This window comes from Anomaloglossus baeobatrachus, chromosome 4, assembly GCF_048569485.1.
Source record: "Anomaloglossus baeobatrachus isolate aAnoBae1 chromosome 4, aAnoBae1.hap1, whole genome shotgun sequence".
In the NCBI taxonomy this organism is placed as follows: domain Eukaryota; kingdom Metazoa; phylum Chordata; class Amphibia; order Anura; family Aromobatidae; genus Anomaloglossus; species Anomaloglossus baeobatrachus.
Genome location: NC_134356.1, coordinates 676,336,443 through 676,362,093, shown reverse-complemented (window position 1 = coordinate 676,362,093; position 25,651 = coordinate 676,336,443). Strand labels below are relative to the sequence as shown.

The following is a 25,651-nucleotide window of genomic DNA, read 5'->3' as shown; positions in this document are numbered from 1 at the left end:
TATTCCATAAACTCGGTTAAAAGGTGTTGTAAAATCAGCGGGTGGAGGAGACCTGGATGCGGCCCCTCACTATGGACGACGGCCGTTTCGCCTGTGATTAGGCTTCCACGGGTCCACCAAATCCGGATCTGCTTGCCTTCCAGCCACTGTTGGAAGGCTCGCAGGGCAAGATAGACTGCTCTGATTTCCAGAACATTGATCTGAAGGGTGGACTCTTTCTGAGTCCACGTACCCTGAGCCCTGTGGTGAAGAAACACTGCTCCCCACCCTGATAGGCTCGCATCTGTCGTGACCACCGCCCAGGATGGGGGTAGAAACGACCTTCCTGTTGACAATGAGGTGGGAAGAAGCCACCACCGGAGAGAGTCCTTGGCTGTCTGAGAGAGGGAGACGTCTCTGTCGAGGGACGTCGATTTCCCGTCCCATTGGCGGAGAATGTCCCATTGTAGGGGGCGCAGATGAAACTGCGCGAAAGGGACCGCTTCCATTGCTGCCACCATTTTCCCTAGGAAATGCATGAGGCGCCTCAAGGAGTGCGACTGGCTCTGAAGGAGAGATTGCACCCCTGTCTGCAGCGAGCACTGCTTGTCCAGTGGAAGTTTCACTATCGCTGAGAGAGTATGAAACTCCATGCCAAGATATGTTAGTGATTGGGTCGGGGTTAGATTTGACTTTGAAAAGTTGATAATCCACCCGAACCTCTGGAGAGTCTTCAGTGCCACGTTCAGACTGTGTTGGCATGCCTCTTGAGAGGGTGCCTTTATCAGTAGATCGTCCAGATACGGGATCACAGAGTGACCCTGCGAGTGCAGTACTGCTACTACTGCTGCCATGACCTTGGTGAAGACCCGAGGGGCTGTTGCCAGCCCGAAAGGTAGCGCTACGAACTGCAGGTGTTCGCTTCCTATAACGAAGCGTAGAAAACGCTGATGCTCTGGCGCAATCGGCACGTGGAGATAAGCATCTTTGATGTCTATTGATGCTAGGAAATCTCCTTGAGACATTGAGGCGATGACGGAGCGGAGAGATTCCATCCGGAATCTCCTGGTTTTTACATGTTTGTTGAGCAACTTTAGATCCAGGACGGGACGAAACGATCCGTCCTTTTTTGGTACCACAAACAAATTGGAGTAAAAACCGTGACCTTGTTCTTGAAGAGGAACAGAAGTCACCACGCCTTCCGCCTTTAGAGCGGCCACCGCCTGCAGCAGAGCATCGGCCCGGTCGGGCGGTGGAGAAGTTCTGAAGAAACGAGTTGGAGGACGAGAGCTGAACTCTATCCTGTACCCGTGAGACAGAATGTCCCTCACCCAACGGTCTTTGACCTGTGACAGCCAAATGTCGCCAAAGCGGGAGAGCCTGCCACCGACCGAGGATGCGGAAAGAGGAGACTGAGAGTCATGAGGAAGCCGTCTTGGTAACGGTTCTTCCTGCTGGCTTTTTTGGGCGTGATTGAGTCCGCCAAGAATCTGAGCCTCTCTGATCCTTTTGAGTCCTCTTGGACGAGGAGAATTGGGACCTACCTGAGCCTCGAAAGGACCGAAAACTAGACTGACCCCTCCTTTGTTGGGGTTTGTTTTGTCTGTGTTGAGGTAAGGATGAATCCTTACCCTTGGAGTGTTTAATGATTTCATCCAAACGCTCACCAAACAGTCGGTCACGAGAAAAAGGCAAACTGGTTAAGCACTTCTTGGAAGCAGAATCTGCCTTCCATTCTCTCAACCACAGGGCTCTGCGTAAAACCACGGAGTTGGCTGACGCCACCGCCGTACGGCTCGTAGAGTCTAGGACAGCATTAATCGCGTAAGACGCGAATGCAGACATCTGAGAGGTCAATGGTGCCACCTGCGGAGCAGATGTACGTGTGACCGTGTCAATCTGTGTAAGACCAGCTGAAATAGCTTGGAGAGCCCATACGGCTGCGAATGCTGGCGCCAACGACGCTCCAATAGCTTCATAGATGGATTTCAACCAGAGCTCCATCTGTCTATCGGTGGCATCTTTAAGTGCCGCTCCATCTTCTACTGCAACTAAGGATCTAGCCGCAAGCCTGGAGATTGGAGGATCCACCTTGGGACACTGGGTCCAGCCCTTGACAACGTCAGGGGGGAAAGGATAGCGTGTATCTTTAAGCCTTTTGGAAAACCGCTTATCAGGATAAGCGTGGTGTTTCTGGATTGCGTCTCTAAAGTCAGCGTGGTCCAGAAAAGAGCTTAATTTACGCTTGGGATATCTGAAATGGAATTTCTCATGCTGTGACGCTGACTCCTCCGCAGAAGGAGCTGGCGGAGAAGAAGGGAATTTTGTTACTTACCGTAAATTCCTTTTCTTCTAGCTCTTATTGGGAGACCCAGACGATTGGGGTATAGCTACTGCCCTCTGGAGGCCACACAAAGCACTACATTAAAAGTGCAAGGCCCCTCCCCCTCTGGCTATACCCCCCCGTGGTATCACGGGTTCTCCAGTTTTAGTGCCAAAGCAAGAAGGAGGAAGCCAATAACTGGTTTAAACAAATTAACTCCGAATAACATCGGAGAACTGAAAAACCGTTCAACATGAACAACATGTGTACCCGCAAACAACAAAAAAACATCCCGAAGGACAACAGGGCGGGTGCTGGGTCTCCCAATAAGAGCTAGAAGAAAAGGAATTTACGGTAAGTAACAAAATTCCCTTCTTCTTCAGCGCTCTATTGGGAGACCCAGACGATTGGGACGTCCAAAAGCTGTCCCTGGGTGGGTAAATAAATACCTCATGTTAGAGCTGCAAAACAGCCCTCCCCTACGGGGGTGGCACTGCCGCCTGCAGGACTCTTCTACCTAAGCTGGCATCCGCCGAAGCATAGGTATGCACCTGATAATGCTTGGTGAAAGTGTGCAGACTGGACCAGGTAGCTGCCTGGCACACCTGTTGAGCCGAAGCCTGGTGACGTAATGCCCAGGACGCACCCACGGCTCTGGTAGAGTGGGCTTTTAGCCCTGAAGGAACCGGAAGCCCCGCAGAACGGTAGGCCTCTAGAATTGGTTCTTTGATCCATCGAGCCAGGGTGGCTTTAGAAGCCTGCAACCCCTTGCGCGGACCAGCGACAAGGACGAAAAGTGCATCGGCACGGCGTATGGGCGCCGTGCGGGAAATGTAGATTCTGAGTGCTCTCACCAGATCTAGCAAACGTAAGGCCTTTTCATACCGGTGAACCGGATGAGGACAAAAAGAAGGCAAGGAAATATCCTGATTAAGATGAAAAGAGGATACGACCTTAGGAAGAAACTCCGGAATGGGGCGCAGCACAACCTTGTCCTGGTGGAACACCAGGAAGGGAGCCTTAGATGACAGAGCTGCCAGCTCAGACACTCGCCGAAGCGATGTGATCGCAACAAGAAACGCCACTTTCTGCGACAGCCGAGAAAAGGAAACTTCCTTCAGAGGCTCGAAGGGCGGCTTCTGGAGAGCAACTAGTACCCTGTTCAGATCCCATGGATCTAACGGTCGCTTGTACGGGGGCACAATATGACAGACCCCCTGCAGGAACGTGCGCACCTTAGGAAGACGTGCTAGACGCTTCTGAAAAAACACGGATAGTGCCGAAACTTGCCCTTTAAGGGAGCTGAGCGACAAGCCCTTTTCTAACCCCGATTGCAGGAAGGAAAGAAACTTGGGCAATGCAAATGGCCAGGGAGACACTCCCTGAGCAGAGCACCAGGACAAGAAAATCCTCCACGTTCTGTGGTAGATCTTAGCCGAATTCGACTTTCTAGCTTGTCTCATTGTGGCAACGACTCCCTGAGATAATCCAGCAGATGCTAGGATCCAGGACTCAATGGCCACACAGTCAGGTTCAGGGCCGCAGAATTCTGATGGAAAAACGGCCCTTGAGACAGTAAGTCTGGTCGGTCTGGCAGTGACCACGGTCGACCGATCGTGAGATGCCACAGATCCGGATACCACGACCTCCTCGGCCAGTCTGGAGCGACGAGTATGACGCGGCTGCACTCGGATCTGATCTTGCGTAGCACTCTGGGCAAGAGCGCCAGAGGCGGAAACACGTATGGGAGCTGAAACTGCGACCAATCTTGAACCAAGGCGTCTGCCGCCAGAGCTCTTTGATCGCGCGACCTCGCCATGAATGCCGGGACCTTGTTGTTGTGCCGGGATGCCATTAGGTCGACGTCCGGCACTCCCCAGCGGCGACAGATTTCCTGAAACACGTCCGGGTGAAGGGACCATTCCCCTGCGTCCATGCCCTGGCGACTGAGGAAGTCTGCTTCCCAGTTTTCTACGCCTGGGATGTGAACCGCGGATATGGTGGATGCTCTGTCCTCCACCCACATTAGAATGCGCCGGACTTCTTGGAAGGCTTGCCGACTGCGCGTCCCTCCTTGGTGGTTGATGTATGCCACCGCTGTGGAGTTGTCCGATTGGATTCGGATCTGCTTTCCTTCCAGCCACTGTTGGAAGGCCAGGAGAGCAAGATACACTGCTCTGATCTCCAGAACATTGATCTGAAGGGTGGACTCCTGCGGAGTCCACGTCCCCTGAGCCCTGTGGTGGAGAAATACTGCTCCCCACCCTGACAGACTCGCATCTGTCGTGACTACTGCCCAGGATGGGGGCAGGAAGGATCTTCCCTGAGACAATGAGGTGGGAAGGAGCCACCATTGTAGAGAGTCCTTGGCCGTCTGGGAAAGCGAGACTTTTCTGTCCAGGGACGTTGACCTCCCGTCCCATTGACGGAGAATGTCCCATTGAAGTGGGCGCAGATGAAACTGCGCAAAGGGAACTGCTTCCATGGCTGCCACCATCTTCCCTAGGAAATGCATGAGGCGCCGCAAGGGATGCAACTGGCCCTGCAGAAGAGATTGCACCCCTGTCTGCAGTGACCGCTGCTTGTCCAGCGGAAGCTTCACTATCGCTGCTAGAGTATGAAACTCCATGCCAAGATACGTTAGTGACTGAGTCGGTGATAGGATCGACTTTGGAAAGTTGATGATCCATCCGAAAGACTGTAGAGTCTCCAGCGTAGCATTCAGGCTGTGCTGACATGCCTCCTGAGAGGGAGCTTTGACCAATAAGTCGTCTAGGTAAGGGATCACCGAGTGTCCCTGAGAGTGCAAGACTGCTACCACCGCCGCCATGACCTTGGTGAAGACCCGTGGGGCTGTCGCCAGACCAAATGGAAGAGCTACGAACTGAAAATGGTCGTCTCCTATCACAAAACGTAGAAAACGTTGATGTTCTGTAGCAATTGGCACGTGGAGATAAGCATCTTTGATGTCTATTGAGGCAAGGAAATCTCCTCTGGACATTGAGGCAATGACAGAGCGGAGGGTTTCCATCCGGAACCTCCTGGCATGCACATGTTTGTTGAGCCGTTTTAGGTCCAGAACAGGACGGAACGAGCCGTCCTTTTTTGGAACCACAAAGAGATTGGAGTAAAACCCTTGCCCTTGTTCCTGAGGAGGGACTGGGATAACCACTCCTTCCGCTTTTAGGGAATCCACCGCCTGCAACAGAGCATCTGCTCGGTCTGGACGTGGGGAGGTTCTGAAGAACCGAGCTGGAGGACGAGAATTGAACTCGATTCTGTACCCGCGAGACAAAATGTCCGTCACCCACCGGTCTTTGACCTGTGACATCCAAATGCCGGAAAAGCGGGAGAGCCTGCCCCCGACCGGCGATGCGGAGGGGGGGGGCTGGGAGTCATGAGGTAGCCGCTTTGGAAGCGGTACCTCCATTTGCTTTCTTGGGGCGTGTGTGAGTCCGCCACGAATCTGAGTTTCTTTGCGTCCTCTGAGTCCCTTTGGACGAGGTAAATGGTGTCTTGCCCGAACCTCGAAAGGACTGAAACCTCTGCTGCCACTTTTTCTGCTGAGGTTTGGATGTTCTGGGTTGTGGTAAAGAGGAGTCTTTACCCTTGGACTGCTTAATGATGTCAGCCAATGGCTCGCCAAACAGTCTATCTCTAGACAAAGGCAAACTGGTTAAACATTTTTTGGAACCAGCATCTGCTTTCCAGTCCTTTAACCACAAGGCTCTGCGCAAAACTACCGAATTGGCGGACGCCATTGAGGTGCGACTGGTAGATTCTAGGACCGCATTGATAGCGTAAGACGCAAACGCCGACATCTGCGTGGTAAGGTGCGCCACTTGCGGCACTGCTGGATGCATGATAGCATCCACTTTTGCTAAGCCAGCTGAAATAGCCTGGAGTGCCCATACGGCTGCGAATGCCGGAGCAAACGACGCGCCGATGGCTTCATAGACAGATTTTAACCAAAGGTCCATCTGTCTGTCATTGGCATCTTTAAGTGAAGCGCCATCCTCCACTGCAACTATGGATCTAGCTGCAAGTTTGGAAATCGGGGGGTCTACCTTTGGACACTGTGTCCAGCGCTTGACCACCTCAGGGGGGAAAGGGAAACGCGTATCTTTAGATCGTTTAGAGAAACGCCTTTCTGGGTGAGCGTCGTGCTTCTGGATTGATTCTCTGAAGTCAGAATGATCTAACAAAGCACTCAATTTACGCTTGGGATAAAGGAAACGAAACTTTTCCTGCTCCGCAGCCGCCTCTTCTGCTGAAGGAGCTGGGGGAGAAATATCCAACAGCCTATTGATGGCTGAGATAAGGTCGTTTACCATGGCATCCCCATCCGGGGTATCCAGGTTGAGAGGGGTTCCAGGAATGGATTCCTGATCACTCTCATCAGACGCATCACAGGGAGACTGATTGCGCTGAGACCCTGAGCAGTGTGAAGACGTCGAGGGTCTTTCCCAGCGAGCCCGCTTAGGGTGGCTGGGGCCATCATCTGAGTCATAATCCTCGGCCTGTGAAGCCGGGGACCCCCCTGTAGGCTGGATACATTCCAAGTAAGGGGGACCTGAGGACAGAGGCCTCGCCGTGTCCAGAGACTGAGACCCATGCATAGATTGCAAGGTCTCAAGGATTTTAGCCATAGATACAGACATATTATCTGCAAAAACTGCAAAGTCCGTCCCTGTCACCGGGGCAGAACTTACAAGCGTCTCAGCCTGGGTGACTACCTCTCCTGACTCCGGCTGGCGAAGCAGCACCGGGTCGGAGCATTGCACACAATGGGGGTCATCGGAGCCTGCTGGTAGATTAGCCCCACATGCAGCACACGCAGTATACACAGCCCTTTTTGCCTTGGCTGCCTTGCGTCTTGAGGATGACATGTTGCTGCTTCCACAGAGCGATCTGGGATATGCAGCCAGAAGCGCACCTCACAGTGCAAGAAATACAATATCTATATATCTGTACCCAGTACACTGATACACAGTGAGGCACTAGAGGGACCAGCACAGAAAAATCGCTTACCGCCCGCTTAAAAAGCGGGTGTGTGGTCGCCAGATAGCCCCTAGTCCAGGTCTCCCAGAGCCTTGCGTCCTTCCTCCAGCCAGGCATGCATGTAATGGCTGCCGGCGTCTCGAGAGAGGAAGGGGGGCGGGCCCTGGGCGTTCCTGGCCAAGAGCGGGAAGCCTGCTTCCCTCTGTGCCAAGTGAGAGGGCTGGAGCATGTAAATCAGGCTCCAGCCCTCGTCGCTGCTAGCGAACAGCGTCTCTCCCCTACCCTGAATGACAGGGTGGGGGCGGGAACGAAACGGAGCTGCCGGCGTCCTAGGCCCAAAAAGCCGGGGACTAAATTTATAACCGCCGCCGCCGTAAAAGCGCGGCCGGCGGATCCCCGGCGCACCACAAGTCACAGCAGCGCCGCCCGGTCCAGAGGGGGTCGGCGCTGCGTTCCCAAACACAAACAATCCCCCAGTAATCTGTAGGGACACCAACTCCACGTTGCGGTCCCCGGCGCACTACAACACCCAGCCAGCCCGGAGTGTGTCTGTGCCTGCCGGGGACACAGAGTACCTGTATGATGCAGGGCCCGGTCCCTGATCGTACTCCTGCTCCGAATCCATCAGGTTCTAATGGGTCTGTGGATGGAGCCCGGCATCAGAGCTGAGAGGCCGGCAGGATCCCACTTCCACAGAGCCCTACCAGGGGATGTGGAAGGAAAACAGCATGTCAGGCTCCAGCCCTGTACCAGCAATAGGTACCTCAACCTTACAACACCATCCAGGGGTGAGAAGGGAGCATGCTGGGAACACTATATGTGTCCTCTTTTCTTCCATCCGAAACAGTCAGCAGCTACTGCTGACTAAAATCTGTGGAGCTATGCATGGAATGTCTGACCTCCTTCGCACACAAAGCTAAAACTGGAGAACCCGTGATACCACGGGGGGGTATAGCCAGAGGGGGAGGGGCCTTGCACTTTTAATGTAGTGCTTTGTGTGGCCTCCAGAGGGCAGTAGCTATACCCCAATCGTCTGGGTCTCCCAATAGAGCGCTGAAGAAATATCTAACATCTTATTGATGGACGCTATAAGATCATTCACTATGGCGTCACCATCCGGTGTATCTAGATTGAGAGCGGTCCCAGGATCAGAATCCTGATCAGTTAGATCCGCCTCATCACACATAGATTCATCCCGCTGGGATCCTGACCATTGAGACGAAGTTGAGGGCCCCTCATAGCGAGCCCGTTTAGGTTGTCTGGGACTGTCATCCGAGTCAGAGTCGTCACCCTGGGGTGCGTGTGACACCCCTGGAGCACGGAAGTGTTCCAGCTGAGGGGGACCAGGGAGCAATGAGTTAACAGTGTCCATGGTCTGAGTTACTGGTCTAGACTGCAGTGTTTCAAGAATTTTAGACATAGTCATAGACAATCTGTCAGCAAAAGCTGCAAACTCTGTTCCTGTCACCTGGACAGCATTCACAGGTGGTACCCCCTGGGTCACGTCTAGCAGAGGCCCCGGCTGTGCAAGTGTCACAGGGGCCGAGCACTGCACACAATGGGGGTCAGCGGAACCTGCTGGTAGAGCAGCCCCACATGCGGTACAGGCAGCATATAACGTCTGTGCCTTGGCACCCTTGCGTTTTGCGGACGACATGCTGTTGCCTCCTTGTAATCTAGGGGGGTATATAGCCGAGAAAAACACCAGCGACCGCACAGTGCAAAGTATTTGCAAACACAAAATACCAAGTACACAAACGGCACAAGTGGGGGTGAGCCCTTGAGGGCTGCTTACCGCCCGCTGAACAGCGGGTATGAGGCCGTAGAATCCCGTGTCTGGGTCTCCCAGTCTTCCCTCTGCAGCTCAGCGTGCAGGCAGGAATGGCTGCCGGCGTTGTGTGCAGAGGGGCGGACCGTGGGCGTGCCCAAACAAAAGTGCGGGAAACTGCGTCCCCCTGTGCCTAGTGTGAGGGCTGGAGTATGTAAAAAAGACTCCAGCCCTCAGCGCTGATGCTCTATACAGCGTCCCGCCCTCCTCCTGACTGGCAGATGCGGAGGCGGGAACGAGACAAACTAGGCCGCAAAAGCCGGGGACTGTAGTAATAAGCGCGGCCGTGATATATGCACGGCCAGCGCGGAAGTCCCCGGCGCACCACAAGTCACAGCAGTGTCGCAGTGCGACTGACCCCAGCGGCCTGGCGCAACCGTTCGCCCTAGTCTACCCACTCAGCTGAGCTGTAGTGAGGAAATGGCACAAGCGCAGCAGCGCTGATGTCCCCGGCGCACTAACACACCCAGCAATGCTGCGGTGTGCGCGCGTATGCACGGGGACACAGAGTACCTTGACGGAGCAGGGCCCTGTCCCTGACGATACTCAGCTCCATATCCAGCGGCTTCTCCAGGGGCTGCGGATGGAGCACGGTCTCAGTGCCTGGAGACCGGTAAAATCCCACTTCAGCCAGAGCCCTAATGGGGATGGAGAAGGAATCAGCATGTGGGCTCCAGCCTCCGTACCCGCAATGGGTACCTCAACCTTAACAAACACCGCCGACAGAAAGTGGGGTGAGAAGGGAGCATGCTGGGGACCCTGTATGGGCCCTCTTTTCTTCCATCCGACATAGTCAGCAGCTGCTGCTGACTAAACAGTGGAGCTATGCGTGCGTGTCTGACCTCCTTCGCACAAAGCAAAAAACTGAGGGACCCGTGCTCCCACGGGAGGGTGTATAGCCAGAAGGGGAGGGGCCTTACACTTTTAAGTGTAGTACTTTGTGCGGCCTCCGGAGGCAGTAGCTATACACCCAATTGTCTGGGTCTCCCAATTAGGAGCGAAAAGAAGGGAATTTTGTTACTTACCGTAAATTCCTTTTCTTCTAGCTCCAATTGGGAGACCCAGACGATTGGGTGTATAGCTACTGCCTCCGGAGGCCACACAAAGCATTACACTAAAAAGTGTAAGGCCCCTCCCCTTCTGGCTATACACCCCCCGTGGGAACACGGGATGCTCAGTTTTAGTGCCAAAGCAAGAAGGAGGAAAGCCAATAACTGGTTTAAACAAATTCAATCCGAAGAACATCGGAGAACTGAAAACCGTTCAACATGAACAACATGTGTACCCGAACAACCAAAAATCCCGAAGGAAACAGGGCGGGTGCTGGGTCTCCCAATTGGAGCTAGAAGAAAAGGAATTTACGGTAAGTAACAAAATTCCCTTCTTCTTCGGCGCTCCATTGGGAGACCCAGACGATTGGGATGTCCGAAAGCAGTCCCTGGGTGGGTAAATTAATACCTCAAGTTTGGACTGTAAAACAGTCCTTCCCTACATGGAGGCAACCGCCGCCTGTAGGAGTCTTCTACTTAGGCTGGCATCCGCCTAAGCGTAGGAATGCACCTGCTAATGCATGGTGAAGGTGTGCAGACTCGACCAGGTAGCCGCCTGGCACACCGGTTGAGCCGTAGCCTGGTGCCGTAATGCCCAGGATGTACCCACGGCTCTGGTAGAATGGGCCTTCAGCCCTGATGGAACCGGAAGCCCAGCAGAACGGTCGGCTTCAAGAAATGGTTCCTTGATCCATCTGAAAAGGGGGATACCACCTTAGGGAGAAACCCCGGAATCAGGCGCAGCACTCCCTTGACTTGGTGAACACCAGGAAGGGAGCCTTGGATGGCAGCGCTGCTAGCACAGACATTCTCCGCAGAGACGTGACCGCTACCAGAAAGGCCACTCTCTGTGAAAGTCGAGAAGTGAAAACATCCCTCAGAGGCTCGAAGGGCGGCTTCTAGAGAGCAAGTAGTACCCTGTTCAGATCCCATGGGTCTAACGGCCTCAGTACGGAGGGACAATGTGACAAACCTCCTGCAGGAACGTGCGTACCTGAGGAAGTTGTGCTAGGCGCTTCTGAAAGAATACAGACAGCGCTGAGATTTGCCCTTTAAGGGAGCCGAGCGACAACCCTGTTTTCCAACCAGATTGCAGGAAGGAAAGAAAAGTAGGCAATGCAAATGGCCAGGGAGACACTCCCTGAGCAGAGCCCTAAGATAAGAATATCTTCCACGTCCTGTGGTAGACCTTGGCAGACGTCGGCTTCCTCGCCCGTCTTATGGGCGTAATGACGTCTGGAGATAATTCTGAAGACGCTAGGAGCCAGGACTCAAGTCCACCCAGTCAGGTTCAGGGCCGTAGCATTGAGATGGAAAAAAGCGGCCCTTGGGACAGAAAGTTTGGCCGGTCTGATAGTGCCCCCGACCGGCCGATCGTGAGATGCCACGGCTCCGGGAACTACGACCACCTCTGCCAGTCTGGGGCGACGAGGATGGTGCGGCGGCAATCGGAGCTGTTTTGCGTAGCACTCTGGCCAACATTGCCAGAGGGGGAAACACCTAGGGTAGCTGGAACTGCGACCAATCCTGAACTAAGGCGCCTGCCGCCAGAGCTCGTTGATCGTAAGACTACGCTGTTGTGCCGAGACGCCATTAGGTCGACGTCCGGTCTCCCCCGGTGGCCACAGAGTTTCTGCAACACGTCCGGGTGCAGAGACCATTCCTCTGCGTCCATACCCTGGCGACTGAGGAAGTCTGCTTCCCAGTTTTCTACGCCCGGGATGTGAACTGCGGATATGGTGGATGCTCTGTCTTCCACTCACATCAGGATCCGCCGGACTTCCTGGGAGGCTTGCCGACTGCGTGTTGTCACCTTGGTGGTTGATGTATGCCACCGCCGTGGGGTTGTCCGACTGAACTCGGATCTGTTTGCATTCCAGCCACTGCTGGAAGGCTTGCAGGGCAAGATACACTGCTTAGATTTCCAGAGTCCTGCGGTGGAGAAAGACTGTTCCCCACCCTGACAGACTCGCGTCTGTCGTGACCACCGCCCAGGATGGGGGTAGGAAGGACCTCCCTTTTGACAATGAGGCGGAAGAAGCCACCACTGAAGAGAGTCCTTGACCGTCTGAGAAAGGGTGACGTTCTTGTCTAGGGACGTCGACTTCCCATCCCCTTGGCGGAGAATGTCCCATTGAATTGGACGCAGATGAAACTGCGCGAAAGGGACTGCCTCCATTGCTGCCACTATCTTGCTAAGAAGGGCATGAGGCGTTTTAAGGGGTGTGACTGGCCTTGAAGGAGAGACTGCACCCCTGTCTGTAGTGAACGCTGTTTGTCCAGCGGAAGCTTCACTATCGCTGAGAGAGTATGAAAATCTATGCCAAGATATGTCAGTGATTGGGTCGGTCAGATTTAACTTTGAAAAGTTGATGATCCACCCGAAACTCTGGAGCGTCTCCAGCGCCATGTTCAGGCCGCTTTAGCATGCCCATTGAGAGGGTGCCTTGACAAGTAGATCGTCCAAGTAAGGGATCACAGAGTGACCCTGAGAGTGCAGGCCTGCTACCACTGCTGCCATGACCTTGGTGAAAACCCGTGGGGCTGTCGCCAGACCTAAGGGCAGGACTACGAATTGAAGATGCTCGTCTTCTTGAATCGTAGCAACGCTGGTGCTCTGGAGCAATCGGCACAAGGAGATAAGCATCGTGATTGCCTGAAGTGGAACAGGGATTACCACTCCTTCTGCTCGCAGAAGAGCAGCGGCTCGGTCGTTTGAAGAAATCGAGCCAGAGGACGAGAACAAAACTCTATCCTGTACACGTGAGACAAATGTCTCTCACCCACCGGTCTTTGACCTGTGGCAGCTAAATGTCACCAAGCGGGAGAATCTGCCCTTGACCGCGGATGCGGAGATAAAGAGAGGCTGAAAGTCATAAGGAAACCGCCTTGGAAGCGGTTCCTCCGGCTGCCGTCTTTGGGCGTGAGTGAGCCCGCCAGGAATCTGAGCCCCTCTGAGTCTTTTGAGTCATTTTGGACTAGGAAATTGGGACCTGCCCGAGCCTGGAAAGGACCGAAACCTCGACTGTTTGATCTGGGCTGGAGTAAGGACGAATCCTTACCCTTGGACTGTTCGATTTTATGCAATCGGTCACCCAACAGTCTGATACCAGATAATGGCAAATTGGTTAAGCCCTTTTTTGGAAACCGATTCTGCCTTCCATTTCCTTAACTCCAAGGCTCTGCGCAAAACCACGGAGTTGGCTTACGCCAGACCAGGACAGCATGAATAGCGTAAGTCGCAATGCAGACATATGCGAGATTAAGAACGCCACCCGCAGCACAGATGTACGTGTGACAGTGTCCATCTGCGCAAGACCAGCTGAAATAGCTTGGAGTGCCCATACGGCTGCGAATGCTGGAGCAAAACGACGCGCCGATAGCTTCATAGATGGATTTCAACCCGAGCTCCATCTGTGTCAGTGGCATCTTTAAGGGAAGCCCCATCGTCCACTGCAACTATGATCTAGTCGCAAGCCTGGAGATTGGAGGATCCCCTTTGGAGACTGGGTCCAGCTCTTGACCACGTCAGGTGGAAAGGGATAACGTGTATCCTTAATACATTTGGAGAAACGCTTATCTGGATAAACATGGTGTTTCTGAACTGCTTCTCTGAAGTCAGAGTGGCCAGAAAAGTACTCAATTTACGCTTGAGATACTGAAAACGGAAATTTCTCCTGCTGTGAAGCTGACTCCTCTACTGGAAGAGCTGAGGGAGAAATATCCAACATTCATTGATGGACGCTATAAGATCATTCACTATGGCGTCACTATCCGGAGAGTCCGGATTGAGAGCGGTCTCAGGATCAGAGTCCTGAACAGCCACTTCTGCCTCATCATACGGAGAGTCCTCCTGCTGGAACCCTGACCAGTGATGAAGCCGAGTGCCGCTCCCAGCGAGCTCGCTTAGGCTGTCTGGGACTGTCGCCCGTGTCAGAGCCTCCACCGTGGGATGCATGGGACCCCCCTCGGAGCAATGATTTGTTCCAAAGAAGGGTGGCTAGGGAGCATTGAATCAACCTTGCCCATGGTCTGTCTGGACTGCAAAGTCTCTAAGATGTTAGCCATAGTCACAGACAATCTGTCAGCCGAAACTGCAACTCCGTCCCTGTCCCTGGACAGGGTTCACAGGTGGTTCCTTTGGCCACCTCTAGCAGAAACCCCGGCTGAGCAAATGCCACAGGGGAGCATTGCACACAATGGGGATCAGTGGAACCTGCCGGTGGAACAGTATCACATGCAGTACAAGCAGCATAGAAAGCCTGTGCCTTGGCACTCTTGCTTTTTTGCTGCCTCTTGCTTTTTTGCTGCTGCCAAGAAAAGCGACCGTACAGAGCAGTGTATAGCATACAAGCATAAAGTACAAATGAACACTTTAGCACATGCAATACAAGCAGCATAGAAAGCCTGTGCCTTAGCACCCTTGCTTTTTTGCTGCTGTAGTCCAGCCATCTAGGAGAGTATATAGCCAAGAATAGCGACCGTACAGTGCAGTGTACAAGCATACAGTACAAATGAACACCGGCATTAGTGGGGTCAGCACTGCTTACCGCCCGCACAAAAGCGGGTGTGAGGTCGCCAGAATCCTGTGACTGGTTGCCCAGAGCTTGTCTCCGTTCTCCAGCCCAGACTGCAAACTGTAATGGCTGCCGGCGTCCTGTGCAGAGGGGCGGGCCGTGGGCGTGCCCCAGACAAGAGCGGGAAAGCTGGCGACCCCTGTGTTCAGTGAGGGGGCTGGAGAATGCAAAGCAGACTCCAGCTCTCGGCGCTGACTTTCTGTACAGCGTCCCGCCCCTCCCCTGACTGGCAGGGCTGGGGGCGGGAACGAAACGAAAACTAGGCCGCAAAGCCGGGGACTCGAGTAATAAGCGCGGCCGTCCCATGTGCACGGCCAGCGCGGAAGTCCCCGGCGCACCACAAGTCCCAGCCGCGCCACAGTGTAAAAACACCCAGCCGCGGCCGGCGCGACCGTTTCTATCACATAAATTCACTCAGCAAGCTGCAGTGAATAATGGCACAAGCGCTCCGCGCTGTTGTCCCCGGCGCACTAACACTCCCAGCAATGCTGGTGTGTGTGTGCGCGATGTGTATGGGGACACAGAGTACCTTGATGTAGCAGGGTCCTGTCCCTGACGATACTCAGCTCCATATCCAGCAGGTTCTCTGGGTCTGTGGATGGAGCCTGGTCTCAGTGCCTGGAGACCGGTAAGATCCCACTTCCACAGAGCCCCTCAGGGGGATGGGGAAGGAAAGCAGCATGTGGGCTCCAGCCTCCGTACCCGCAATGGGTACCTCAACCTTAACAAACCACAAGTGGGGTAAGAAGGGAGCATGCTGGGGGCCCTATATGGGCCCTCTTTTCTTCCATCCGATATAGTCAGCAGCTACTGCTGACTAAACAGTGGAGCTATGCGTGGATGTCTGACCTCCTTCGCACAAAGCTTGAAAACTGAGCATCCCGTGTTCCCACGGGGGGTGTATAGCCAGAAGGGGAGGGGCCTTACACTTTTTAGTGTAATGCTTTGTGTGGCCTCCGGAGGCAGTAGCTATACACCCAATCGTCTGGGTCTCCCAATGGAGCGCCGAAGAAAGAAAGAAATATACATACACACACACACATATATACACACATATACACACACACATACATACACTTACATATATACACACACACACACACACACATATATATATACACACACATACATATATACACACATATATACACACACATATACACACATACATACACTTACATATATACACACATACACAAACATACATACAGTACATATACACATGCACTTACATATATACACACACACACAAACACATACATATACATACACATGCACTTCTATATACACACACACACTCTGCTTTATATATTCGATATTATAAATATAAATAAAAACACACATGCCAAATGTGATAAATGCTGGGCAGGCAGTGTTGTCGTGAGGACACAGATGTAGAGGCCTTACCTGGGTCAGACACAGCAGTATGGCTTTGGTGCTTTCTTCTTTGCTAATTGTTCGGGATCTGGTCAGGGTTTCTTTTATAATATCGCCGTAATCTGTAAAATACTGGGGGATAAAAAAAAAAAAAAGAGAAGGGCGTCATTTACTGCAGGCAACGTGAGAAGGGATCGGTTAACGAGGAAACGTCGTAGTCCCAATATAGTGACTTGCGTCTAAGGTCATACGTCCCCGTCCTGACCACTAGCCACCGCTGGCTTATAGATTAGATATAGATATCCTCCAGGTCGCGGTCACTCTAGGCATCAAATCAATGCACAGATGGCGCTAAAAACTACTAATTTATTACGGGGTTTTACCAATCTAGCACATTGCCAGGACTGGTAAATCCTGTACAGCCCCTCGGCCACCATTTCAGCCTTCATACATGGATACATGGAGACGGGAGCTGTACCCCCTTATTTTACCCCTCCATAACCCCGGAGACCACAACCTTCACGTAGTACTTGAAGATTTCACTGGCAAAATGGAGCTCCAGGGCTTGGTTCAGGATCATATTGCAGTATCCGGTCAGGAGCCTCCGTCTCTCATGGAGAAGATGGAGATTATGCCCTTCATCCCCTAAGGAAAAAAAAAAAAAAACAACGTTTACCTTTTTAATCCTTTTTTTTCCTTTGTATAAAACTCTTTGGCGTCATCATTAGCCCACGTACAGACACCGATGCTCAGTGCCGGTGCAAGTTGTAGTGTACAGCCAGCACATAGGAGTCACTATCATGAGCAGAGCAATAATGAATCGCAACGGTTAAACCCCTCACAAGCCGCAGTCAATCATGTCAGAAACAGGGGTGGGCAGGAGGGCTCTTTCTATTGTTTGATGGTGTTGGGCTATTGAAACGATACTCTATGAATCCGGGAGATTGGTAATTACACAACAGACACTCCTCTTTGCAGATCATCTCTAAATCATTAGGATTTTGAGGCTGTCACTTGGCAGCTCAGAGCTTCAGCTCCTCCATACGTTTTCTATGGAGTTAAGGTCTGGAGACTGGCTAGGCCACTCCATAACCTTAATGTGCTTCTTTTTGAGCCACTCCTTTGTTGCCTTGGCTGTACGTTTTGGGTCATTGTCGTGCTGGAAGACCGAGCCACAGCCCATTTTTAATGTCCTGGCAGAGGGAAGGAGGTTGTCAGAGGATTTTTTGGTACATGGCTCCATCCATTGTCCCACTGAAGCGGTAAAGTAGTCCTATGCCCTTAGTAGAGAAACACCCCCAAAACATAATGTTTCCACCTCTATACTTGACAGTGGGGATGGTGCTCTTTAGGTCATAGGCAGCATTTCTCTTCCTCCAAACAAGGCAAGTTGAGGTGAGGCTAAAGAGCTCAATTCTGTCTCATCTGACTCCAGCACAGTCTCCCAATCACTTTCAGAATCATCCAGGTGTTTATTGGCAAACTTAAGATGGGCTGGCTGCACATGGGCCTTCCTCAGACGGGCCGGCTGCCCATGGGCCTTCCTCAGGCGGGCCGGCTGCACATGGGCCTTCCTCAGGCGGGCCGGCTGCACATGGGCCTTCCTCAGGCGGGCCGGCTGCACATGGGCCTTCCTCAGGCGGGCCGGCTGCACATGGGCCTTCCTCAGGCGGGCCGGCTGCACATGGGCCTTCCTCAGGCGGGCCGGCTGCACATGGGCCTTCTTCAGGCGGGCCGGCTGCACACGGGCCTTCTTCAGGCGGGCCGGCTGCACACGGGCCTTCTTCAGGCGGGCCGGCTGCACACGGGCCTTCTCCAGGCGGGCCGGCTGCACACGGGCCTTCTCCAGGCGGGCCGGCTGCACACGGGCCTTCTCCAGGCGGGCCGGCTGCACACGGGCCTTCTTCAGACAAGACGGCCGCACACGGGCCTTCTTCAGACGGGACGGCCGCACACGGGCCTTCTTCAGACGGGACGGCTGCACACGGGCCTTCTTCAGACGGGCCGGCTGCACACGGGCCTTCTTCAGACGGGCCGGCTGCACACGGGCCTTCTTCAGACGGGCCGGCTGCACATGGGCCTTCTTCAGCAGCGGGACTTTGCAGGCACTGCAGGATGTTAAGCCATTACGTTGTATTGTGTTACCAATAGTTTTCTTGGTGTCAGTGGTCCCAGCTGCCTTGAGATCATTAACAAGTTCCCCCCGTGTAGTTTTAGGCTGATCTCTCACCTTCCTCATGACCCTGGAGACTCCATGAGGTGAGATTTTGCATAGTGCCCAAAATCAATGTCGATTGACACTCATCTTGTATTTCTTCCACTTTCTTACTATTGTCTGCTCACCCGGCGTCTTACTTATGGTTTTGTAGCCCATTCCGGCCTTGTGCAGGTCTATGATCTTCTCCATTCCAGCCTTGTGGAGGTCTATGGTCTTGACCCGGACATCCTTAGAAAGCTCTTTGGTCACCCATGTTGTAGAGGTTAGAGTCTGACTGATTAATGGAGTCTATGGACAGGAGTCTTTTATACAGGGGACAATGTAAGACAGCGTCTGTAATGCAGGGAACGAGGGGATTAGCAGCGTCTAAGTGTCTGTAGGAGCCAGAACTCTTAATGGTTGGTAGGGGATCAAATACTTATTTCTCTCTGCAAAATGCAAATAAATTTATATAATTTATACAATGTGATTTTCTGGATGTTACTTTGGATATTCTCTCACTGTTAAAATTTATCTAAAATTATAGACTGTCCATGTCTTTGTCAGTGGGCTAAAGTAAAAAATCAGCAAGGGATCAAATACTTATTTCCTTCGCTGTATATATGTATATTGGTTTGCTAGTAACTGTCTGGAAAAGAAGGGAATTTTGTTTACTTACCGTAAATTCCTTTTCTTCTAGCTCCAATTGGGAGACCCAGACAATTGGGTGTATAGCTACTGCCTCCGGAGGCCACACAAAGTATTACACTTAAAAGTGTAAGGCCCCTCCCCTTCTGGCTATACACCCTCCCGTGGGATCACGGGCTCCTCAGTTTTAGTGCAAAAGCAAGAAGGAGGAAAGCCAATAACAGGTTTAAAGACAAATTCAATCCGAAGAAACATCGGAGAACTGAAACCATTCAACATGAACAACATGTGTACCCGAAAAAACCAAAAATCCCTAAGAAAACAGGGCGGGTGCTGGGTCTCCCAATTGGAGCTAGAAGAAAAGGAATTTACGGTAAGTAAACAAAATTCCCTTCTTCTTTGTCGCTCCTAATTGGGAGACCCAGACAATTGGGACGTCCAAAAGCAGTCCCTGGGTGGGTAAAAGAATACCTCGTGATAGGGCCGTCAAACAGCCCTGTCCTACAGGTGGGCAACCGCCGCCTGAAGGACTTGTCTACCTAGGCTGGCGTCCGCCGAAGCGTAGGTATGCACCTGATAATGCTTGGTAAAGGTGTGCAGACTCGACCAGGTAGCCGCCTGGCACACCTGCTGAGCCGTAGCCTGGTGCCGTAATGCCCAGGACGCACCCACGGCTCTGGTAGAATGGGCCTTCAGCCCTGAAGGAACCGGAAGCCCCGCTGAACGGTAGGTTTCAAGAATTGGTTCCTTGATCCACCGAGCCAGGGTGGATTTGGAAGCTTGCGACCCTTTACGCTGACCAGCGACAAGGACAAAGAGTGCATCCGAGCGGCGTAAGGGCGCCGTGCGGGAAATGTAGATTCTGAGTGCTCTCACCAGATCCAACAAATGCAAACCTTTCTCAAATTGATGAACTGGATGAGGACACAAGGAAGGTAATGTGACATCCTGATTGAGATGAAAGGGGGATACCACCTTAGGGAGAAACTCAGGAATCGGACGTAGAACCACCTTGTCCTGGTGAAACACCAGGAAGGGAGATTTGCATGACAGCGCCGCTAGCTCGGACACTCTCCGAAGAGACGTGACCGCTACTAGAAAGGCTACTTTCTGTGAAAGACGAGAAAGGGAAACATCCTTCATAGGCTCGAAAGGCGGCTTCTGGAGAGCAATTAGAACCTTGTTCAGATCCCAGGGCTCTAACGGTCGCTTGTAAGGAGGGACGATATGACAAACCCCTTGCAGGAACGTGCGTACCTGAGTAAGTCGTGCTAGGCGTTTCTGAAAAAAATACAGATAGCGCTGAGACTTGTCCTTTAAGGGAGCTGAGCGACAAACCTTTTTCCAACCCGGATTGCAGGAAGGAAAGAAAAGTAGGCAATGCAAAAGGCCAGGGAGAAACTCCCTGAGCAGCGCACCAAGATAAGAATATCTTCCACGTCCTGTGGTAGATCTTGGCGGAGGATGGTTTTCTAGCCTGTCTCATGGTGGCAATAACCTTTCGAGATAATCCTGAAGACGCTAGGATCCAGGACTCAATGGCCACACAGTCAGGTTCAGGGCCGCAGAATTCAGATGGAAAAACGGCCCTTGAGACAGCAAGTCTGGTCGTTCTGGTAGTGCCCATGGTTGGCCTACCGTGAGGTGCCACAGATCTGGGTACCACGATCTCCTCGGCCAGTCTGGAGCGACGAGGATGGCGCGACGGCAGTCGGTCCTGATCTTGCGCAGCACTCTGGGTAACAATGCCAGAGGTGGGAACACATAAGGTAGCCGGAATTGCGACCAATCTTGAACTAAGGCGTCTGCCGCCAGAGCTCGGTGATCGTGAGACCGTGCCATGAAAGCCGGGACCTTGTTGTTGTGCCGTGACGCCATCAGGTCGACGTCCGGCATCCCCCAGCGGCGACAGATCTCCTGAAACACGTCCGGGTGAAGGGACCATTCCCCTGCGTCCATACCCTGGCGACTGAGGAAGTCTGCTTCCCAGTTTTCCATGCCTGGGATGTGAACTGCGGATATGGTGGAAGCCGTGTCTTCCAGCCACGTCAGAATCCGTCGGACTTCCTGGAAGGCTTGCCGACTGCGTGTTCCACCTTGGTGGTTGATGTACGCTACCGCTGTGGAGTTGTCCGACTGAATTCGGATCTGCTTGCCTTCCAGCCACTGCTGGAAGGCTTGTAGGGCAAGATACACCGCTCTGATTTCTAGAAAATTGATCTGAAGGGTGGACTCTTCCTGAGTCCACGTCCCTTGAGCCCTGTGGTGGAGAAACACTGCTCCCCACCCCGATAGACTCGCGTCTGTCGTGACTACCTCCCAGGATGGGGGTAGAAAGGACTTTCCTTTCGACAAAGCGATGGGAAGAAGCCACCACCGAAGAGATTCCTTGGCCGCCTGAGAAAGGGAGACGTCTCTGTCGAGGGACGTCGACTTCCCGTCCCATTGGCGGAGAATGTCCCATTGTAGTGGACGGAGATGAAACTGCGCGAAAGGGACTGCTTCCATTGCTGCTACCATCTTCCCTAGGAAGTGCATGAGGCGTCTCAAGGGGTGTGACTGGCCTTGAAGGAGAGATTGCACCCCTGTCTGTAGTGAACGCTGTTTGTCCAGCGGAAGCTTCACTATCGCTGAGAGAGTATGAAACTCCATGCCAAGATATGTTAGCGATTGGGTCGGGGTTAGATTTGACTTTGAAAAGTTGATGATCCACCCGAAACTCTGGAGAGTCTCCAGCGCAACGTTCAGGCTGTGTTGGCATGCCTCTTGAGAGGGTGCCTTGACAAGTAGATCGTCCAAATACGGGATCACAGAGTGACCTTGAGAGTGCAGGACTGCTACTACTGCTGCCATGACCTTGGTGAAGACACGTGGGGCTGTCGCCAGCCCGAAAGGCAGAGCTACGAACTGAAGGTGTTCGTCTCCTATAACGAAGCGTAGAAAACGCTGGTGCTCTGGAGCAATCGGCACGTGGAGATAAGCATCCTTGATGTCTATAGATGCTAGGAAATCTCCTTGAGACATTGAGGCGATGACGGAGCGAAGGGATTCCATTCGGAACCGCCTGGTTTTTACGTGCTTGTTGAGCAGTTTTAGATCCAGAACGGGACGGAATGACCCGTCCTTTTTTGGCACCACAAACAAGTTGGAGTAAAAACCGTGACCTTGTTCCTGAAGAGGAACGGGGGTCACCACTCCTTCCGCTTTTAGAGTGGACACCGCTAGCCGCAGAGCATCGGCTCGGTCGGGAGGTGGAGAAGTTCTGAAGAAGCGAGTTGGAGGACGAGAGCTGAACTCTATCCTGTACCCGTGAGACAGAATGTCTCTCACCCAACGGTCTGTGACCTGTGGCAGCCAAATGTCGCCAAAGCGGGAGAGCCTGCCACCGACCGAGGATGCGGAGAGAGGAGGCCGAAAGTCATGAGGAAGCCGCCTTGGTAGCGGGTCTTCCGGCTGTCTTTTTTGGGCGTGACTGAGCCCGCCAAGAATCTGAGCTCCTCTGATCCTTTTGAGTCCTTTTGGACGAGGAGAATTGGGACCTGCCTGAGCCTCGAAAGGACCGAAACCCCGACTGTCCTCTCCTCTGTTGGGGTTTGTTTTGTCTGGGCTGAGGTAAGGATGAATCTTTACCCTTGGAGTGTTTAATGATTTCATCCAAGCGCTCACCAAACAGTCGGTCACGAGAAAATGGCAAACTGGTTAAACACTTTTTGGAAGCAGAATCTGCCTTCCATTCTCTTAACCACAAGGCTCTGCGTAAAACCACGGAGTTGGCGGACGCCACTGCCGTACGGCTCGTAGAGTCTAGGACAGCATTAATCGCGTAAGACGCAAATGCCGACATTTGAGAGGTTAAGGATGCCACCTGCGGAGCAGATGTACGTGTGACCGTGTCAATCTGTGTAAGACCAGCTGAAATAGCTTGGAGTGCCCATACGGCTGCGAATGCCGGAGCCAATGACGCGCCAATAGCCTCATAGATGGATTTCAACCAGAGCTCCATCTGTCTGTCAGTGGCATCTTTAAGTGCCGTCCCATCTTCCACTGCAACTAAGGATCTAGCTGCAAGCCTGGAGATTGGAGGATCCACCTTGGGACACTGGGTCCAGCCCTTGACCACGTCAGGGGGAAAAGGATAACGTGTATCCTTAAGCCGTTTGGAAAAACGCTTATCCGGATAAGCGTGGTGTTTCTGGATTGCCTCTCTAAAGTCAGAGTGGTCCAGAAATACACTTAATTTACGCTTGGGATACCTGAAATGGAATTTCTCCTGCTGTGACGCTGTCTCCTCTACAAGAGGATCAGGGGGAGAAATGTCCAACATTTTATTGATGGACGCTATAAGATCATTCACTATGGCGTCCCCATCAGGTGTATCCAAATTGAGAGCGGTCTCCGGATCAGAATCCTGATCAGCTATCTCCGCCTCATCATACAGAGAGTCCTGCTGGGACCCTGACCAGTGTGATGAAGTCGAGGGCCGCTCATAGCGAGCTCGTTTAGGCTGTCTGGGACTGTCGTCCGTGTCAGAGCCGTCACCCTGGGATGCATGTGACACCCCCGGAGCCCGGAGCTGTTCCAACTGAGGGGGACCAGGGAGCAATGCGTTAACAGTGCCCATGGCCTGAGTTACTGGTCTAGACTGCAATGTTTCAAGAATTTTAGTCATAGTCACAGACAATCTGTCAGCAAAAACTGCAAACTCCGTCCCTGTCACCTGGACAGTATTCACAGGAGGTTCTGCCTGGGTCACCTCCAGCAGAGGCCCCGGCTGAGCAAGTGCCACAGGGGCCGAGCACTGCACACAGTGGGGGTCAGTGGAACCTGCCGGTAGAACAGCCCCACATGCGGTACAAGCAGCATAGAAAGCCTGCTTTTTGCGGTCGACATGCTGTTGTGTCCTCTGAGTAATCTAGGAGGGTATATAGGAGAGAATCACCAGCGACCGTACAGTGCAATGTATAGCTGCAAGCATAAAATACAAATATACACTTCGGCACCAGTGGGGGTCAGCCCTTGAGGGCAGCTTACCGCCCGCTGAAAAGCGGGTGTGTGGGCACCAGAATCCCGTGTCTGGGTCTCCCAGTCTCCTCTCTCCAGCTCAGACTGCACACAGGAATGGCTGCCGGCGTCCTGTGAAGAGGGACGGACCGTGGGCGTGCCTCAAACAAAGTGCGGGAAACTGGCGTCCCACTGTGCCCAGTGTGAGGGCTGGAGTATGCAAAGCAGACTCCAGCCCTCTGCGCTGACGTTCTGTACAGCGTCCCGCCCTTCCCCTGACTGGCAGGCCTGGGGGCGGGAACGAAACGAAACTAGGCCGCAAAAAGCCGGGGACTCGAGTAATAAGTGCGGCCGTCATATATGCACGGCCAGCGCGGAAGTCCCCGGCGCACCACAAGTCCCAGCCGCGCCGCAGCGAAAAAACTGACAACAGCGGCCGCGCGGCAGTTTCAAATACATGTCCCCTCTCAGCAGAGCTGTAGATAGGAATGGCACCAGCGCGCAGCGCTGTTGTCCCCGGCGCACTAACACACCCAGCAATGCTGCGGTGTGCGCGCGATATGTACGGGGACACAGAGTACCTTGACGTAGCAGGGCCTGTCCCTGACGATACTCAGCTCCATTCCAGCAGATTCTCCAGGGGCTGTGGATGGAGCACGGTCTCAGTGCCTGGAGACCGGTAAAATCCCACTTCACCCAGAGCCCGAAGGGGGATGGGGAAGGAAGCAGCATGTGGGCTCCAGCCTCCGTACCCGCAATGGGTACCTCAACCTTAACAAACACCGCCGACAAAAAGTGGGGTGAGAAGGGAGCATGCTGGGGGCCCTAGTATGGGCCCTCTTTTCTTCCATCCGACATAGTCAGCAGCTGCTGCTGACTAAACAGTGGAGCTATGCGTGTATGTGTGCCTCCTTCGCACAAAGCATGAAAACTGAGGAGCCCGTGATCCCACGGGAGGGTGTATAGCCAGAAGGGGAGGGGCCTTACACTTTTAAGTGTAATACTTTGTGTGGCCTCCGGAGGCAGTAGCTATACACCCAATTGTCTGGGTCTCCCAATTAGGAGCGACAAAGAAATCAAAATATTTAATATTATACAGTGGAAAAAAATGTCAGACTTGCTAAAATGTTAGTCACTACAAAATAAATATATAATAATACTAACTAATAACTTAATAATAATAATAATAATAATAATAATAAAAGCAATAATAATAATAATAATAATAATAATAATAGTAATAAATAATAATACTAATAGAAAAAAAATTAGCTTGGGCACCAAACTGGTGCCAACCCTTTAAACAACTCTATGGACTGAAAAGAAGGGAATTTTGTTTACTTACCGTAAATTCCTTTTCTTCTAGCTCCAATTGGGAGACCCAGACAATTGGGTGTATAGCTATGCCTCCGGAGGCCACACAAAGTATTACACTAAAAGTGTAAAGCCCCTCCCCTTCAGCCTATACACCCCCCGTACTGCTACGGGCTCATCAGTTTTGGTGCAAAAGCCCGAAGGAGGAAAAAATTATAAACTGGTTTAAAGTAAATTCAATCCGAAGGAATATCGGAGAACTGAAACCATTTAACATGAACAACATGTGTATACAAAAACAGGGGCGGGTGCTGGGTCTCCCAATTGGAGCTAGAAGAAAAGGAATTTACGGTAAGT

The 25,651-nt window shown here is 52.7% G+C and overlaps 1 protein-coding gene across 1 annotated transcript in view; it reads right to left on the bottom strand.

Moving 5' to 3' along the window:
- STAG3 (STAG3 cohesin complex component) overlaps positions 1-25,651 on the bottom strand; it is a 550,068-nt gene that overhangs the window by 161,539 nt on the left and 362,878 nt on the right. The window contains 2 exon segments of the mRNA XM_075346684.1: positions 16,165-16,266; positions 16,652-16,779. Coding sequence (XP_075202799.1) covers positions 16,165-16,266; positions 16,652-16,779 — 230 coding nt within the window.